Here is a 19,899-nt window from a genome sequence, read left to right on the forward strand (position 1 = left end):
ATCATATGTGCAGTTTCCATGGCATCGTATTAATTGAGTCATGTGTTTATTTGTACTTCTAGAAAAAGTTTGAAAGGTGATCAATATAAGGCGATAAAATGATGACTTGTCACAGCACCTAAAATACACATTTTCCCTTCTACATGCATGTACATGTACACCAAAAAGAGCTAATGGACACTTTATTTGTCATCTACTGAGCTATCCAGTATAGAGCTTCTTTTTTAGTGCTTTCTATTGAAACAAATCTGCTCATCACGTCTGCAGTGGTTCAATGGATGTTTTAAAGTTATGACAATTTTCAATATGGGGGCCCATTTATATGATTTCACCCAAGGCCCCATAAAGCCACAGGCCAGCCCTGATACCACAGTATGTGACTGACATGTATAACCAGTAAATGTTGTATTGTCACAGTTTGTCTAGATGTAAAACATAATTCTGTGAAACTTGATATTAGCATTCATGTCTTGAACTATACTCTACCTTCACATATTTTAAAACAACATGTGAAAAGGTGATTAAAGATGGTAAACCACTTTAAAGAAATGGTGACTAGTTACACTTTCCCTTACACATTCCTACATTCATTCATTTATACATTTTAACTTTAAAATATTGATGACAATGGAAACATCATGCAACAACTACCCATTTTACAAACATTATACTTAAGGTTGTGGTTATTTGGGACTCCAAATAAACAAAGTTTTTTTAGTTTTTTTTTTTTTATCTATCAACAGTTAAGTTCCAGTATAAATGTAGCTCTATATAAAGGTTTTCCTAGGAAATCCAAACCCATTCATTCTGTCAGCTGTGATCCCTTTGCAATTGGACTTCCTTCCCATTGGCTACTAATGAAAATAAACACAGCCCAACATACATAATACTAGTCTTTTACTAGTATTTTAATTATGCTAATGAATTCAAGCTAAGCAGATGTCAACACAATGCACAATTTTACGATCTGTACAGTATGACTATGCCAGATACATTTGAGCTAAATTAAATTCTTTCATTGCAAGTGTATTGATATTATAGAAATTTCCTGCCCATAAATCCTATTAATGAAAGGTTGGCTGATAAATTGAAAAGTGTTATTTGGATAAAAAGGGTTTCTTTAAGAACAAAATTATGGTTTTCTTTCAACCACAAGGTTGAATATTACTTAAAGGGATAGTTCACACAAAAATGTAGGGGATTTCATGTTACAGGGACCAAATGTGGGCAACATCATGCCAAGACACTGACGATGCTAAATCGTGAACACATTTTTGATATATCGAATGGTCTTGCCATGGCAATGCAATAAATTAACATCAAAAAATGGGGAAAAGGAAGTGTCTCATATCTTCTGTGTGCATCATGTGATTTACACCAAATTTAAACTAAATTACATTAATGTGGCTATTGTGGGTCACATTCGGAAAAAAGCTGGAAAAAGAAGTGTGGCATGTTTAACAGACTTTGAAATGCCCCTCTTATGTATACCTGAATACCTACTATGGTAACACATTAAAAGTCATTATTCCTTTTTATGTATATTCACATGTTTTTGAGGAACTTGGCATGCTTGAATTTTCATGATATTTTGCACACACATCAGAGTCGTCATCCTTTAGACCTGGGCAAAAGTTAACACATGGGCGTGGCTGGGGAGCTCTATAGCGCCACCTTTTGACAAAAGTGGTGGGGTCAGTTTCTTCTACTGTCACCAAACTTGATACATACTGTATATTGTTCTCATCAAGCTGTACAACTTTCAAGATTACAGTCATTAGCTCTGCCCAACTGGAAGTGAATGTGCATTTTTTTTTTAATTGCAGGCCCTGAACTTTTGAATACTCATCCTAGGGGAATCATGTGACTGTCACCAAATTTAGGAAACTTCATGCAAAGAAATTGAAGAGGATAAATTGCAACCAGATTTTTTGAATGGTATTGAATGGTGAGATTTATATTGAATGGTATTTCCATGGCGACGCAATAAATTAAGGGCAAAAATGTGAAACAAGAAGTTCCTTATATCTTGTATGCATTGTATGATTTTGTGTGCATTGTATGATTTTGAATTATGAATTCATCTGTATGTTTGGTAATGCTGGCTGATCTCATTTATGCGGCTATTATGGGTCACGGCCATTGTGCCACCAACTGACAACAGAAAATGTGACACTTTTTTTTTTTAAATAATACAATACAAACATTGACATTCATTGTACAGTTGAATGGGATGTCCAATTTAGAGGAAAAAACAAAACTTAACTCACATATAAAAAAGTAAAAAAATAAAACCTATTAGGTGGTACATGTATAAGAAGACAGCATAGTCATTACAAGCAGTATAGTTAAGCAAAACATAAGTATTTAGTGGGCTACAGCACAGAGTAGCAGCAGACCATCAACACAATTACGAAGCATGACTACACCATTTATCCAGTATCGGCTGCCATATTTTGTAAAACATTGGACTTCTATTGAAGGTATTGTATCGAATCATTTCCATAAGTATTATTAAAGTATTATTTTATTCCATAAATATTACATTCCCGTAACCACATTTCAAAGATAGGTACAGTCTCCAATTTCCAAAATTGCAATATAAGTGTAAAGGGATCAATGGAAAGGAGGCGACTAGACCTGGCTTTTCAACATAAATAATATTTTAATAATAAACTGAAACAAAAGACAAACACACACATGATGGACATGTCCGTTAAGGATCTCTCTCTCCTGCACGATCCTCTGCAGTCGACCTTTATCCCTCTCGAAGGCTTGATTAGCCTAATACAGGACCGGGTGTGTAGGATGACAACCCGGCCCCACCCTCCGCCCTACCACAATAAGCCTTTTGGCTAATAAAGTACAAAGAGAGACAGCCTTCCCCTCCTGGTTTTGCCATCAACTGTACCAAACAGAGTGATCAATGGGTCTGGGGATATAACTCTATTGAAGGCATTAGATAAGTAATCAAAAATAAGAGCCCAGTAGGCATGTAACTTAGGACATGTCCAAAATAAATGGGTCAACGTCCCCTCATCTTGCCTGCACTTCTCACATTGTGTTGAGTTGTCTGGGAATATTTTATGCAGTTTTCCTTTTGAGTAATGTAACCTGTGTATCACTTTACTGTTAAACTTACCCTGTAATTGTTGAAATTAAGCTAACCGACTATCAATGTATAAGTTACCAATTGTTGAGAGCCCCTTCTCCCTCCACTGTGAAAACACTGCATCATCCAATGCAGGGGGGAAAGCATGGTTCAGGCAAATCGGGCTGTCAATATATACAGTGGGTATGTTAAGTGCCTAATCTGTTTCCAGATCCTAATAGTATGACAAATGACTGGATTAGAGTCATAAGTAGCATTTTTCACATAAAATGGACTATTAACAAGTTTAGGGAGTACACCTCTTCTCTGTATGCTGACTTGTCGTTCTTGCTGATGAGACCCACCACGGCTGTGTCATCGGAAAACTTGATGATGTGGTTCAAACTGCGCATTGCTGCACAGTCGTGAGTCATCAGAGTGAACAGCAGTGGACTGAGCACACAGCCCTAGGGGGCCCCAGTGCTCAGTGTGGTGGTGGTGGAGATGCTGTTCCCGATCCGGATTGACTGAGGTCTCCCAGTCAGGAAGTCCAGGATCCAGTTGCAGATGGAGGTGTCCAGGCCCAGTAGGTTCAGCTTTCCAATCAGGTGCTGAGGAATGATTGTATTGAATGCTGAGCTGAAGTCTATGAACAGCATTCGAACGTATGAGTCCTTTATCTAGGTGGGTGAGGGCCAGATGGAGGGTGATGGCGATGGCGCCATCTGTTGAACGGTTGGGATGATACGCGAACTGCAGTGGGTCTAGTAAGGGGGGCAGCTAGGTCTTAATGTGCCTCATGACGAGCCTCTCGAAGCACTTCATGATGATGGGTGTGAGTGTAACGGGACGGTAGTCGTTGAGGCTGAACACTGCAGATTTCTGTGGCATGGAGACGGCACTGCTCAGAGAGATGTTGAAAATGTCGGTAAGAACATTTGCCAGCTGGTCTGCACATCCTCTGAGCACACTGCCAGGAATGCTGTCTGGTCCAGCAGCCTTCCGTGGGTTGACTCTACATTGGCCGTGGTAAGACAAAGCACCAAGTCGTTGGGAGGAGGGGTGGTCTTCCTCGCCACCATGTTGTTCTGCGCCTCAAACCGAGCGTAGAAGTCAGTCAGCGCATCTGGAAGGGAGGAATCTTTGTCACAGGCAACTGATGTTGTCCTGTAGTTGGTGATGGCCTGGATGGCCTGCCACATGCGCCGTGTGTCGCCGCTGTCCTGGAAGTGACTGTGGATTCTCTGGGCGTGTGCACGCTTTACCTCTCTGAGGCCCGGGACAGTTTGGCCCTTGCTGTTCTTAGGGCCACCTTGTCGCCTGCTCTGAAGACGGAGTCTCGGGTCCTCAGCAGCGCATGCACCTCCGCAGTCATCCACGGCTTCTGTTGGAGCATGTGGTGATGGTCTTGGAGAAAGTGACATCATCAATGATGTAGCTGATCACTGATGCTGTGTATTCCTCAAAGTTGGTAGCGTCGCCATATGTTGCAGCCTCCCTGAACATGTGCCAGTCAGTACACTCAAAACAGTCTTGTGTGCCTGACGTGAGGGTCTGTATGCTGGGATTAGCATAACAGATATGTGGCCTGAGTAGCCGAGGTGGGGGCGGGGCTCCACCCGGTACGCGCCTGGGATGTTTGTGTAAACAAATCAAGTAAGTTCACCCCTTTCGTTGCAAAGTGACATTTATGGAGCACTATCTTGAGATTTGCATGGTTGAAATCTCCGGCGACAATAAACAGTTCATCAGGGTGAGAGTTCTGCAGTTTGCTAATAGCCCCATACAGTTCACATAGTGCTTCCTTAGCATTAGCGCTGGGGGTAATGTAAACTTCGGTTATAATGACAGTGGTGAATTCCAGTGGTAAATAAAAAGGTCTGCATGTAACAGTCACAAGCTCCACCAGCAATGAGCAGTAGCTAGAGACTAGCATAGAGTTCTTGCACCATTCCGTGCTGATGTAAACACACAAGCCACCACCACGAGTCTTTCCGCACAGAGCTGCATTTCTGTCGGCACAAAATGAGGCGAGACCATCTAGCTGAAAGGCGGCGTCTGGAACTCTGTCGCTGAGCCACGTCTCTGTGAAAAAAAAGACGCAGCAGTCTCTAAACTCACGCTGGACTACATCACGCGGATGTAGTCCAGTTTATTGTCCAGGTAGCAAACATTTGAGAGCAGGATAGACAGGAGAGCAGGCCGGATAGGGTTTGTTTTTAGCCTAGCATGGACCCCCGCCCTCTTGCCATGCTTCCACTTCCTCGCACACCACTCTCCCCTGGCCACCAGCAACAGGCGACGCCGAGGACAGGAGGCCTGGTCTCCGCAGCAGAGCCGAGGTTGCGTAGCTTCTCCCGCAGATCATCATACAGCTTAGTTGTTGCATGAGTCTTATATTTGAGCAGTATTTGGCGATGGTAAACATGAACACCGGTTGCTCCGATGTCCATGTGCCGTAAAAGTCGGGCAAAGTAACAAAAATAGAACCATTTTGGATCCTGAGTGGCCGCTGCGTGCTACCGCGCCGCCATCTTGGATCATTTAGATAAGGTTTGTCATCAATGTATTTAGACAGACACTGCCATTTGATTGTTGAAGTGATCTTGATAGCTGTTTATCTAAAAGAGGATTTAACGTACAGTTAAAAGTCACCTCCAACAATAACATTTGGTATGGCCTTAAATACCCTTTGAAAAAATTATGGATCAACAAAGTTGGGTCCATATAAATTTACTCTGGTTACTGGTTTCTAATTCAGTGTACCAGTCACAATAATATACCCACCAATTGGATCTGAAGTCGAGGATGAGTAAGCAAAAGGAATATTTTGCATCAAAGTTAGACTGGTATATCTGACCGATCCAGCCGACTCGCAGCTTAGCCTGAGCAGAGCGTTTAAAATGAGTTTCTTGAAGAAGCACTATGTCAGTGCCCAGTGATTTAAGATGAGAGAAAACGTTAGCATGACTAAGCCATTACAGTTCCAGATGACTATCTTTATTCCACCAGGTCTACTCGGTCACTATGTGGCATTTCCTATTTTAAAATAAATTGTTGCGGTCAAACAAAGCCCAAAAGAAAAAAAAAGAAAAACCTCCCACCGTGCAGGAGCTTGTCATGCCACCTGTATTAATAAATGTGAATGTAGAACACTTAACCCATCCCCCCCCCCCCCAGCCGTCTCCTTACTGAGTGACTTCCCCAAACGAAGCACTCCTTGACTAACACACAAACCTTAAGGTGTCTAGACATACAGTTTGAATTAACTCATCATCTAAAGATGCTCCGCATATAAACTAATATTAAATAACTCTCATGTTAGGGGGTGAGAGGCTAAAACCAGATAGGCTAAACAATGCTATATTAACCGTAACATCTCACCCATCATAACCAATTTCAGATCGTCTGATATTTGGCCATTTAGCTGGTTGATACAGCCGTTCTATGCCCTCAGCCAGGGAGCTTGCTTTACAGGAACAGATCAGCCTCTTTTGGGTTGTCAAACATACGTGTTGATCCCTCAACTGTCACCTTAAACTGGGCTGGGAAGAGGAATCCATATCGGATGTTGGCCGCCCTGCATTTCTTGAGTAACTCCTCATATTCTTTCCGTTGGTTCCTCACCTCCAAACTAAGATCTAGGCAGAAAGACACCCTGGCTCTATTGTAGTTAACGGGGAATTTTTGACTAGCCAGCTTGAGGGTGAGATCCCTAGTCTGCGGATAGTGCCGCCGTACAATGAATGGCCTTGGTGGTGCCATCCTTGGCCGGCTTCGTTGCCTGTGATCTGTGTGCGTGATCGATCAGGGTGGCTGTTTTGAAGTGTTCACTCCCCAACAATGCTGGTATCAGCTCTGAGACAAATTCAGTAGGTTTCTCTTTCTCAGTGTCCTCCTGGATCTCAAATATCCGGATGTTCTGGCATCTTGAATGGGACTCAAGCATTTCCAATCGGGCTTTCAGGGTTTTGTTGTAATTTTTGAATGCTGTGCACTGTTTCTCTATGTCCTGTAGTCTGGCCTCGTGATCGACTGTCGTCTTTTCAACCTCATGCACCCTGCCCTTAGTTGCCTTCACTGTTTCAGTCAAAGTCCCAATACTCTTTGAGAAATCAGCCAACCTTATTTAGTGAGTTTAAGGCAGCCAGTAGGTCACTTTGAGTAGGTTCTGTGGGGAACTCTTGGGAGCTAATGTCTTCAGCTAACTACTCATTGGTCGGAGATGTTGAAATTGGTTTGTTGTCTATATCATTCAAATTATCTTGTCTAGACTCCTTTTCCCTTTGTCGTGTTGCCAAACAATGTTTGAAGTTATAGTCTGTGAGAGTTTAAGATAAATATTAATTAGTTTCAAAATTGTGCGGAGCTCTAGCAAAGCACGTCTACTCCATAGCAGGCTTTCTAGCACCCCCCAGAAAATTTGACACTTTGAGTGTTTGAGTTTAAATAGTCCTCTTATAGACCCTTTCAAATGCATACAGCCACCATGATTTGTTTTCCTAGAGTCATCACTGCTTGCAGCTATATTTATTATTATTAGTTTCTCCCCTAAAACGGTTCATCTGTCTGAGACTGTAGAGACCAGAGAATTCAAACTTGATTGGATGGACCCAAATCCCACCTAGTACGTACTAGCTAGCCCTAGCTACTAGGATAAGGACTATTTCTAAGAAATGTCCAAATAACATTAAACATAATACTCATTAAACATTTAGTATGATATTCTTTTCATTACTGCACAGTTCTTTGTGATAGTGAACTAAAATCAGCATCACCAAACAGGTCAAAATACAGCATAAGCTACAATAAAGAGAAATAACCTTCAAACAATGCATTTATAAATGACCATGTGTGCAAGTGGTTTAGTTGACAACTGTACACACATTATAAACACTGCAGTTACTGTTCCAAGGATTCAGCCACATACAGTATGAAGCATTTTAAATCAGCGTGTTTAGAAGAATCATTTCAGCTTCAATTACAGTGAATGATGTCATCTGCTTTGATAAACTGATGCTGGAATTGAACAAAGCTAATTCCCATCAGCCTCAGCAGGGCCTTAGCAAGGAACTCTGGGTCCCCTGACTGTATATTTTTATGGGCCCCTATAATATTAAAAAAACAGTTTAAAAGTTGTTGTGAGCCCACCTGGATCTGTGGGCACATACAACCGTTACCACCTTTCACCACATAATCTACGTACGTGAGCCTCCGTATATGGTTGGTCATGGTTGAAGGATCCAGATGATACATATACTGCGTACTGTAAAAATGGATGTATCATCTTAAATGGTTGTAATAATAATAATAAATATAGCTGCAAGCAGCGATGACGGGCCCAAGCACCATGGGTCCATTTCCACTTGGTGGCTTTCGGAAAACAAAGCATGATGGACATTGGACACAGCAACAACTCAACATTAATGTAAACTTGGACCCTAAACATACAATGTGTAGTAAGATATATGCCACCATTCCAGTTTGACAACAACTTAATGTAATTTAATCCATTGCCATGACAGCACTATTAAAGCTATCAAGCATCCCTTCAAAATTTTCCATCAGCAGTGTCTAAACAATTTAAGAAATTTGGGTAAATGTAAGAGAACTTTTTCAAAGTCTGTCGTAAGTGCCACACTTCCTACTGCCAGTTGGAGGCGCTATGACCGTGACCTACAATAGCCACGCCCATGTGATTAGCCCCCAAGAAAATACAACTCAATTTTGATCTAAATCACACCATGCAGGCAGAAGATATGAGACACTTCCTGTTTGCCTATTTTTACCATTAATTTTGTGAATCGCCATGGCCACACTGTTCGATATTTAAAAAGATGTTCGCAATTTAGCCTCTTCGATGTCTTGGCATAATGTTGTCTAAATGTGGTGACCGTCTCATGAATCACCATTCAGAGAATCTATCTTTCTATCTATATAATTTTTTAATTACAATTTGACATTTTTACAAACTGATTAATTAAAATGTTTTGCTATAATTTAATATAAAATATTTATTGGAAAAATATGTAGATCTAAAGATTATATTACAAAGAAATTATTTACCATTTGCATTTATCCATAAACTGGCATTAAATTAAATGTAATTCATGGCATTAGGTATTAAGATAGTCTAAGTAGATTTTAATATGAGCACAGAAGTCATTAAGGCTTGTAATTTCATTAAAATTCTGTTGTTGCATTGTCAAAATAAATTTTAAGTATATTAAATTTGAGTCTGCATTCATACGCACAACTGTAATAATAGCCTGTAAATTAATGTACGGCAAATGAGGACATAAATTAGTTTAGAATATTGCATGTTCACACTGACAATAACAAATAAATAACTTTATTTTGATTATGAATCTGACAAACTGACTTTAGATGCATTTTCACGTGCACTGTTGAGGGATTCTGAAGGCATTACGGTAGAGATGGACGATACCACTTATTTACTTTTCGATCCGATACCAAGTACTTTTAGGCCAATATCAATACCAAAACCGATACCTCTATTAAACACATTTTTTACGAATTCTTTGGATAAAATTAGTAACATTATTATTACTTATAATATATATAAATTATTAGGCTGCTTTTTTTACACTTAAAAAATTTGTTAGTATAAGTTAGTTAGATAAGCTAGATTGTATACACATATAAAACCTCAAAATGAACCATAGATATTATTATATGGTTATTATTACTGAAACCAAGTTACCATATAGATACTACAGTAATTCTGTCATAAAACCATGGGTAATTGTATATAAACCTTGGTAACTGACAAAAAAAAAAACCTAAACATGGTTACTACAGTTGTGGTTACTACAATATTACTACAGTAAAGCCATGATAAGTTTTATAAGGGTATCATATATTAACGAGGTTTAAAGATCATTATCAATGTTTTAAAAACACGAAATTTAAATAAACCTGTAAAAATTGTCAAACAAGCCCATTATAATACATGTCAGGGCTAGGCTTGTCATTACTTAGTGTGAATATCTTCAGTTGCTGTTTTTCTGTCATTACCTCATGAAAGCAATACTCCCTCTTGACATGACCTTCAGAATTTAAAAAAGTCTTGATATTATTCAAAAATATTTTGAAGCAAGTCAGGTTAACATTATATGGATATTTTAAAGTCTGTTAAAAGTGACACACTTCCTTGCACCAGTTGGTGGCACAACGACCATGACCCACAATAGGCACGTCAATGTGATTTGGCTCAATTTTTATGTTTTTAATTTTCTGCACGCAGAAGATATGAGACATTTCCTTATTCCATTTTTATTGTTATTTGGCAACACTGTTCGATATATAAAAAATCCCTTCACAATTTAGCATCGTCAATGTCATGATGTCACCCACATTTGGTACCTGTAACATGAAATCCCTCTGAGTAGATCAAATTCCTCAGCATGCATTTTGCAAACAATCCAAAATGGCCAGCTTCTTTTTGAGCAGAACTTATTACTGTCAGTGTGAAAGTTGTCCGGCTTGATGAGATCTATATTTGTACAAAGTTTGGTGACTGTAGCTCAAAAGGGATGTGCTACAGAGCCCCCCGAACAGGACCATGTTCTAGGTGGTGCTGAAGCATCCCAACCCCCCTCCACCACACCCCTTGCATGACCTTCATTATAGCCTGATATACCTCTTTAAAATGTGTGTAATGTTTCATCCATGTTGTATAACCAATTAATTAACCAGTATGATTTATAACCAGGGATTGTCATGTTTTGTTACCTACACGTATATCCATGAAAAAAATGTCATGTTTAGTATGTAAGCGTTCGCTGGTATGCAGAGAACGCTGATGACAACGAATTTCATGTCTCTTGTACCATTCTCAAGATATAAATGTTCATGATTAAATATGCTCTATTTTTGAGCAGGAGATTTGTACGAATCTGAAACAAAGGACCATAAATCAACTGTCGGAAAAGACCAGTTGGCCATATGACTCTGAAAAGTAACTTCTGATTGCCGCAGGACACTTTTGGGGAAGCGGTCAATTTTAGTTCAAATGTTTCCAAACAGGAAGAACACGCTCTCTTCCTCTCTTCTCTTCTGTCGTCTCTCTCGTCATCTCTCCTGCTCCGGACTGCTCAGACTTCGCTCTGACTCTTCCCTCGTGGTCTTCTCGGGATCTCGTTGGAACCAGGTCCATGCCATGTGAGGTCCAAGGAAGCTCGGGAATCGATGTCCCGAGAAAGCTTGTCACTCTCTACGGTTTACACACCCATGAGAAGGCCTCGCTTCAAAGCCAACCTCATAATTTATACAAACAATAACTCCGATCTTATAGAGGTCCAAAACAGAGATGGAACGAACTTTCGACCAAGCAACACAAAGAACGCAAGGAAACACAACTGCAAGCAAGTACATCTCCAATATTGTGCTCAACGTGATGGTGTATGAATTAAATAATTTGATTAATCCAATAGTAAATCAATGTAGACTCAAAGAAGGATAAATGGTTCTAAAGGCATTGTCAACAGACTCCATAAAGTTCATTTTCACTGTATTGATCATTTATTTCACATTCTGTCACTCTTTTCACCAACCTGTCTCATGTATATATGTGTTAGATTAGATTTATGTTTGGAATAGTAATACAGTTTGTCTGTATTCAAAGATGATTGACTGTGGTATATTTTGATAAATAATCTCATCCCTGTTTCTAAAAGGTTTGGCTTCAAAGCTGTACTTAAACACATGTGATATTATTTTCAATAAGCCATGAGAATAATATCATTCCTATATGTGAATTAATTATAATTCACTTAGTAAAGCTTAATTCCTTACAGTAGAAATTGTGAGCGGATACAACTAGATGTTGTATAACGATTTTAATGGTGGAGAATTTATTCAGACAAATAATCTCGTTATTTGTAATTTATATAATTTATAATGGTTGTCGAACGCGACTAATTCCGTTATACATTTCATTACCTAATAATGTACAATAAGGACAGTTTAATTTAGTTTATAGCTCACATATTTCCAGACCCTAAATTCCCTTCAAAATTTAGCATACCAAATATCCTTACATATAAAAATGTGAGAATGAGGGCAATTTAATGGTTATCTCTTAAATGTCGCATACCAAATATCCTACAGATGTGTGTGCAAACTTTCAAGAGTTTTAACGCATGTTATGTACCCAAAAAGTACCAAAAACCTTGAAAAGAATAATAAAAATAATAATCCTTAGAATAACAATAGGGCTTCACACTTTCAGTGCTTGGGCCCTAATAATAATATTAATAGCTCTGAAATGTACAGATGAATGTATTGACTGATAACTTGCTTATTGTAGGCACAGAGTTATAGAGGTTTGGAGTACATTAACACTCTAAAAATACAATTGACATGAAGTACCATTATTATAAACAATTACAAATTCAGAGTGTAGGCACCATTACAGTAGAAACAAATACATGACATACCTGACGATTCTTGGACTGTTGTATTCTGACCTGAAACACAAAAGGAGATTTTTTCTTTAAAAAAAGACCAACTATGAAAACCATACACAACAGGAAACAGGAAGGCTTTAGGCAAGAAAGATGCATTTATTATAACCCATACAATATATGTGCTTTTTATATGTGCCATACATATACTGTGCTGCAGCTCGAATCACACAGCATGTAGGGTATCTAGGTCAGGTTTGGGGAATGTACGACTAATATTAATGATTAATCGTAATCAATGATTAATCATATGGTTTTGACTAGATAACAATACATACATATAGTCCAAGAGTCTGCTTCCAATATATATAGATAATTAAACACAACGAATTATAATTAATTAGGAATATACATTGTATGCAGACAGGCTGTATTAATTTTCAGAACACCTTAATGGAATTGACCCGTAGGCTATCGCAACCAACCAGTTCGTCCAGCGAACCGCTTTGCTAAATACTCTTGATCAATTCTCAAGAAGGTATATTCTTAGTTATAAGCATACTCATCAAAGCACGTTAACTTACTTTGATAATATCAGCTCGTAGCTTTAGATCGCACATTAAAGAGGCTTTGTTTTATGACCAACAAACACAGACAATCAAGCGTATAATTGGGTTTAATACAAGGAACTAGGATATATCACTACACTTAACAAACAAACATTTAACATAGAATAAACATAAAATAAACACAGTAAAAGAAAATAAAGAGATTAGAGGTATAGCAAAGTTATTTCCACAGTTAACCTTTCAGAGCCAGCACGGAAATTACACACTGTAACGCATTTGAATTTCAATGAAATAATACTTGCACAATGGACCTTTATGTGGCTGAGCAAGACTGCGTGTATGTCGTGTCCTCGTGGCGTCCTTGAGATGGGCTTTCTGTCGGTGTTTCCAGATCGTGGATGGTTCGTGGAAAGTTCGAAACGTCTTAAGAGTAACTGTTGAAGAGTCGACGGGTGTTCCGGAGAGTTGCAGGGGAGTCCAAGGGAGGGGAAGAGAGAGTTGAAGGGTTGTTCCGAAGAGGTCCAGAAGAACGGGGGAAGAGTGCAGAAGAGGAGAGATGTAAGGGATGCAAGAGATAAGAGAGAAGAGCAGCAAAAAAGAGGTAAGAGAGGCCGATTCAACACCAGATCCGGACTTTTAAGGTAGGGAGGTCACACCTCCTTTGGGAGGAATGACCCAATGGCTCCTCAGTTTTGGGCGTGAGATTGTTTCTTTGTCCTGTCAAGGCTCATTTGCATGTCATTTGCATAATTTATGACCGGGTCAGGATTTTGGGGTTGAATCACTCAAAAGACAGTAACACATAGCAGAATACCTTTTAATGTAACCTTATATTTATATTCAGCTAGGACAAGTCGTAAGGTTTAATTTGATACCAAGAAACGTGTATTTGGTACACTTAAAAGTGGATATACACCCTTAGGCTTTCTATTTAAAGCTTCAGAGTTTAACTAACACAACTAAACAAATTTTAACTAGTTTAATCTAACAGCAGACATACACAAACATACGGGGATTAAACATATTTCCTTAAAAATAAGCCCTTCTAGGTTTTAAATGAAAGACACACACTTTGTTGCCAACTTTTCACGTGCTTTTCTCACATGGTAAAGCACGAGGGTGTAGATTTGAGTCACATGGGTAGGGGGTTTTGGAAGGCACGAGGATTCTCTGTCAATAGTGCATTATACTCCCCAGACTCGCCGGCGCTATTCCAGTGATTTAGATAAGGTTTAACAGTGGGTTCATTGTATTCAGAATCAATGACTCCATGATTCCGTCATACCTTACAAGCAGTTTGATAAGGACAGTGCAGAACATAATTCAATAGTAACTCATGGAGTGCTTTCCTGCAAAATATGCAATCTGGCCATGACCTGGCAATATAAGTGTATTAATTAAATCAAACTGCAATTAAACTGTCAAATAACCATTAACACTATAAACCTCTGCCATTTGCTTTTATGGATATTTTTAACTCAGACTCAGCACAAGATCTGACTAAAAGCAAACTTAAAGCTGAAGCTGTATTGACATTGCCTGTGGTTCTAATGAATCTCTGTCGACTAATATTAGAACAGACCACATTATTGTTCAGTCTCACCTCTCAGCAGCCAGCTGCACCATTTGAAAAAGCCACTGTAATAAAAATCAAACCACTACACTGTTTGAAAAAGCCATTATAATAAATGTAACACTACTGCACCATTTGTAAAAGCCCCTGTAATAAATGTAAGACCACTGCACTGTGTGAAAAAGCCACTGTAACAAACATCAGACCACTCCACTGTTTGTAAATCCATTGTAATGAATGTAAGACCACTGCACTGTTCGAAAAAGCCATTGTAATAAATGTTAGACCACTGCACTGTTTGAAAAAGCCACTGTAACAAACGTCAGACCACTCCACTGTTTGTAAAAGCCATTGTAATAAAGGAAAGACCACTGCACTGTGTGAAAAAGCCTCTGTAACAAACATCAGACCACTCCACTGTTTGTAAATCCATTGTAATAAAGGTAAGACCACTGCACTGTTCGAAAAAGCCATTGTAATAAATGTTAGACCACTGCACTGTTTGAAAAAGCCACTGTAACAAACGTCAGACCACTCCACTGTTTGTAAAAGCCATTGTAATGTCAGACCATTGCAGTGCTTGAAGAAATCCACTGTAACACATGTTAGACCGCTGCACTGTTTGAAAAGGCCACTTTAATAAATGTCAGACCAATGCACTATTTAAAACCCCACTGATAAAAATGTCAGAGCACTGCACTGCTTGGAAAAGCCAGGGATTTTGGTGAGGGCAATGGCAAGGCCATGGGACTTGGCCAAGAGCAAGACAGCTGGGGACTAATGCAAGGGTAAGGCAGCTGGGGACTCGGGTGTGGAAAAAAGGCAGCTGGAGACTCGGGCAAGGGCATAGCAGCTGGGGACTCGGTTGAGGGAAAGGCAGCTGGTGACTCAGGCAAGGGCAAAGCAGCTGGTGACTAGGGGATGGCAAAGCAGCTGGTGACTAGGGCGAGGGCAAAGCAGCTGGGGACTAGGGCGAGGGCAAAGCAGCTGGGGACTCGGGCGAGGGCAAAGCAGCTGGGGACTCGGGCGAGGGCAAAGCAGCTGGGGACTCGGGCGAGGGCAAAGCAGCTGGGGACTCAGGCGAGGGCAAAGCAGCTGGGGACTCGGGCAAGGCAACTGGGAATTCGGGCAGAGCAACTGGGAACACAGGAAACTCTTCAAAGACCTCTGTGGTTGTGGAATCAAACTCAGTAAACTCCAAGACAGCCTCTTAAATCGTGACAGGGAACACAGGAAACTCTTTGACGGCCTCCTTGGCTGAGCCCAGGCTAGATGAGATGCTAGTCTTCTCTCTTCTCTTCCTAGCACAGTGAGATGGTACAACTGTCTCTGGGACCATCGAAGCTGGGACCACCGAAGCTGGGAACACAGGGATCATCAAAGCTGGGACCTCCAAACCAGGAAACTCTGGGACCACAGAACTTGGGACCACCCAACCAGGAACCTCTCTTCTCCTCCTCATCCTCCTCATCATCCTCTTGGGTCCGCAAGGAGTCAGGTGCAGTGAGTGCTGGGTGCAACCTCCTTTGAGAGATTGCTGGGAGCCACAAGGGGATTATTGCAGTATCCCACCATGTAGGGAGAAGCTGAGCAATAGAGCATAGTGGATGTACTGCTCCAAATTAAAATCACATCTGCCTCCTGGCAGACATGATTCAATGGGCTTGTTGAGACCAAATCAAAAGAGGTTTTGTGAACATAGTTCACAAGGGCACAGGACAGATCAGTTTACTCCTCTATGGAGCCTTCATCCTGCCTAAGGTACAGGAGTTCTACTGCTGGATCCATCTTAAATGGGTCTAGTCTTCTGTAATGTGGATGTTGAGAGAGAGAGAGAGTGAGAGGTATAGGATTCAATTGCAGTACTTATTAAACAAGGAGCAAAAACACAACAATACAGTGAATGAAGCTACAAAAGAGAACAAGAACTAAATCAACCTCACCAATGACACAGCCACGAATGGACAAGACCAGACAATGAACAAGGAAAACATGAGAGGGTAAATACACATGAAGCTAATTACAAACTAGGCATACCTGGGCAAGGTAATTACAGTAAACAGGAACAAGAAAAACAGGAAAGCACAAGACCATCAACATTTTATATATCTAAATATATTGGAAATATAATACAAAAGCATAGGCATACAAAAAACACCATATACAACAAAAAATCAGACCACTACACTGTTTGAAAAAGCCACTGTAATAAATGTCAGACCACTGCATGGGAGGAGATACAGAGAGGCAATCTATTTAACACCAAGAGCTCAGGTTTACTGCCAGCTTCCTTTATTAGATGCTTTTTCTAATGAGAGTGAAGAACAACATGAGCATATAACACACTGACTAGCTTACAGTACAGCTGCAGTTTAACAGTTTCCAACTGAAGCAAATTAAAGCTCTTTTGATATCTCACTCTGCAAAACTGGATGCATTAAATCTCTATTTCACTTCTTAAGAATGTTATTTGGGCTTCTGGTTATGGCGTCGAGCTGAACGACAGCACTTATCACCTCTCCGTCACTGAACTTCAGATAATTGCTGCAAAACCGCCCAACTACTGTCCTATAACTACTTAAAGTCAACCTAATGTCATTATAAGTTAAACATGCCCAGGGGAGCGTCAAGGAACAAGCCTAAGAAATCGCTCGAATTTCTGGACCTTCAAGTTAGCGAAGACAGTGTGTCTGAACACGAGCACAGTGAAGGAGACGCCATGTTGATGGACACGGACAGCGCGCTGGTGAATGGCGTAACCAGCGCCGATATTATGCAAACCATTAAATCCCTCAAACATGACTTTCATACAGAAATTAGCGGTGTGTTAACAGCTATTAAGGATGTTCAGGCGAGCATACGTGAATGCAACGGGCGCATCACACAGGCTGAAGAACAGGTATTCTCGGCGGAGGATTCTATTAGTGGTCTACAAACAAAAGTCAGTGCGCTGGAAGGAAATGTGAAGTTTTTGTAAACAAAGGCAGATGATCTGGAAAACAGAAGCCGCCGCAATAACATGAGAATCGTGGGCATACCAGAGAGGGAAGGGATGGATCCTTGCACCTTTATGGAAAAATGGTTTACTGAAAATCTGAGTGTGCAGCCGCCGGTGATATTGGAGACGGCCCACCGCATTACCGGATCGGCGCGCATCCCTGCCTCCTCCCCGTGAACCTTCATTGTGAAGTTTAAAAACTATCAAGACAAGGAGCGCGTTTGGAGAGAATCAAGAGCAAACGGCCAGCTGATCTACAAGAATACAGCATAAGGTTACACCCGGATTTATCGGCCGAAGTATATAAACAACAGCGAGACTTCTATGAAGTGCGGCAGAAGCTGAGGGGAGTTGATAAACACAGGATGCTTTTTCCAGCCAAGTTGCTTGTGACCCACGGAGGACACACACACACACACTTTCAACATGTCTGCTGCAGTCTACCAGTTTATTGCTAGTTTGGGAGAGGTCGCATAATGAAGCTATGGTGACACCTCTTCTCTTCTCTTCTCTTTCATGACCCTTTTCTGCTTCTCGCTCCCCTCCCTGCTCTCCCTCGGACGTGGTGGTGAGGGGGTGTAATAATAACCTGGCTTGCGACCTTATTATGGAGGTAGGCTTCTAGGTTTGTGCTTGGTTTATGAGAGACCTTTTATAAATTATTTTTATTTATTTATTTTTAATTCTACTGTGTATAGGCTGTTTTGATTTTTATATCTGCTTAAGAACTTTAAAGGCTAACATTTCTACAATTACACCCCGGATGATATCTGGGACGTGGTTTAACCACACTATGAAATGGCAGAACAGTAAAAAGTAAAAACGATTTAGATTGGTAAGCTTGCCTTCGGTGAGTAGTGGGCACAACACAGAAGGGAAAGAGAGAAGTAACATGGTGAGACTTGGTTTCTGTCTTGTTGGTTGACGACTTCATGGGTGTAAAGGCAATGGCACTAAACTCTCTCTAGTGGCGGATTAAGAATATTTAAGGAAAAGGGAAGGGAAAAGGAAGAAAAAAAGGGGGAAAAGGGAAAGAGGAAGAAAAGTGGAAGAAAAAAAATAATAAAATAAAATACCTGTGACAAGAGTGGGAGACATAAACGCAGGACATCTGTGATGGTTGGAGGGGACACAGATCTACTGCGGGACTCCAATAACGAACCTTTATGGAGGTTCTGGATAATCCTTCACTTCCTTGCAAAAAAATAATTTTCACGGTCAACTCAAGTGCATTATATTGTTTTGTTAATGTTACTGCAAGGAAGACTCATATGTTTATGGGTGAACAATTTGGAAGTCTGGATGCAGAATGTTTTCATGTATATAGTTACAGTGTTTGTGTTAATGTTTTATTTTACAACATGGGATATGTATAACAATGAACCTCAAGGCAACATAGAACCACAAGGTGTAATAACTGGTTTGCATAATGGATAGCATAAGAGTAATTAGCTATAACGTCAAGGGCTTACATAGCCCCATATAGAGTAAAACAATTCTCAATGAGCTTAAACATCTTAAATGTACAATAGCCTTTATACAAGAAAGCCAACTATCAGACTCTGAGCATACGAAACTTAAGAGATCATTTGCCAGCCAAGTATATTTTTCATCTCATGGTTCAGGAAGAAGGTGTGGGGTGGCAATATTGTACAGTTCGCTGCAGTTCTGTTTACATCCAGAAATTACGGATAAAGAGGGGAGATTTATTTTGGTGAATGGGTGCATTTGTGGTGTGACTGTCTCTATGCTGAATATCTACGCTCCAAATGACAGCAATCCTACATTTTTTAAGAAAATAAGTTAAATGATTCTAGAAAAAGCTAAAGGAATTATTTTGATTTTAATTGCATTTTGTCAATAGGATGGATAAAAACCCACCATCATTTGCCACGCCAACAGGGGCCAGTAGGATTCTAAAGCAAATGATGGAGGACCATCATATACACCCAAGAGACCGGGATTACACATTCTATTCAAACCCACACTCCTCATATTCCAGGATTGATTATTTCTTTGTCATTAAAATGACTCTTACAGAGTCCTGGATTGTAAAATACATAACATAACCTTAAGTGACCATGCCCCAGTTAGTTTGATTTGGGATTTGGGTAGATGTTATAATCCAAGCCTATGGCGTCTAAATGTCTCACTTCTAAATGATAATACATTTAAAGATCATATAAAGGCAGAATTGGCTCAATACATTCACTTTAACGACACGAGTGACACATCACCAG

General features: G+C 40.1%; 1 protein-coding gene across 2 annotated transcripts in view; it reads right to left on the reverse strand.

Annotated features, from left to right (window-relative positions):
* The window catches only part of iqsec1a (IQ motif and Sec7 domain ArfGEF 1a), a 193,549-nt gene that overhangs the window by 167,650 nt on the left and 6,000 nt on the right, over positions 1 to 19,899 (reverse strand). Inside the window, exons 1-2 of one of the 2 annotated variants that reach the window (XM_052091693.1) lie at positions 13,400 to 13,512; positions 12,553 to 12,582 (exon numbers count right to left, since the gene is read on the reverse strand). Coding sequence is in view for 1 of the 2 variants with exons in the window: in XM_052091690.1 (XP_051947650.1) it covers positions 12,553 to 12,582 (30 nt within the window). In the remaining variant the exon portion in view is untranslated. Of the gene's footprint in view, positions 1 to 12,552; positions 12,583 to 13,399; positions 13,513 to 19,899 lie in introns of those variants that run through there. The other variant, XM_052091690.1, reaches the window with a different exon arrangement.

The sequence above is a fragment of the Xyrauchen texanus genome, chromosome 25, assembly GCF_025860055.1.
Source record: "Xyrauchen texanus isolate HMW12.3.18 chromosome 25, RBS_HiC_50CHRs, whole genome shotgun sequence".
Classification (NCBI taxonomy): Eukaryota; Metazoa; Chordata; class Actinopteri; order Cypriniformes; family Catostomidae; genus Xyrauchen; species Xyrauchen texanus.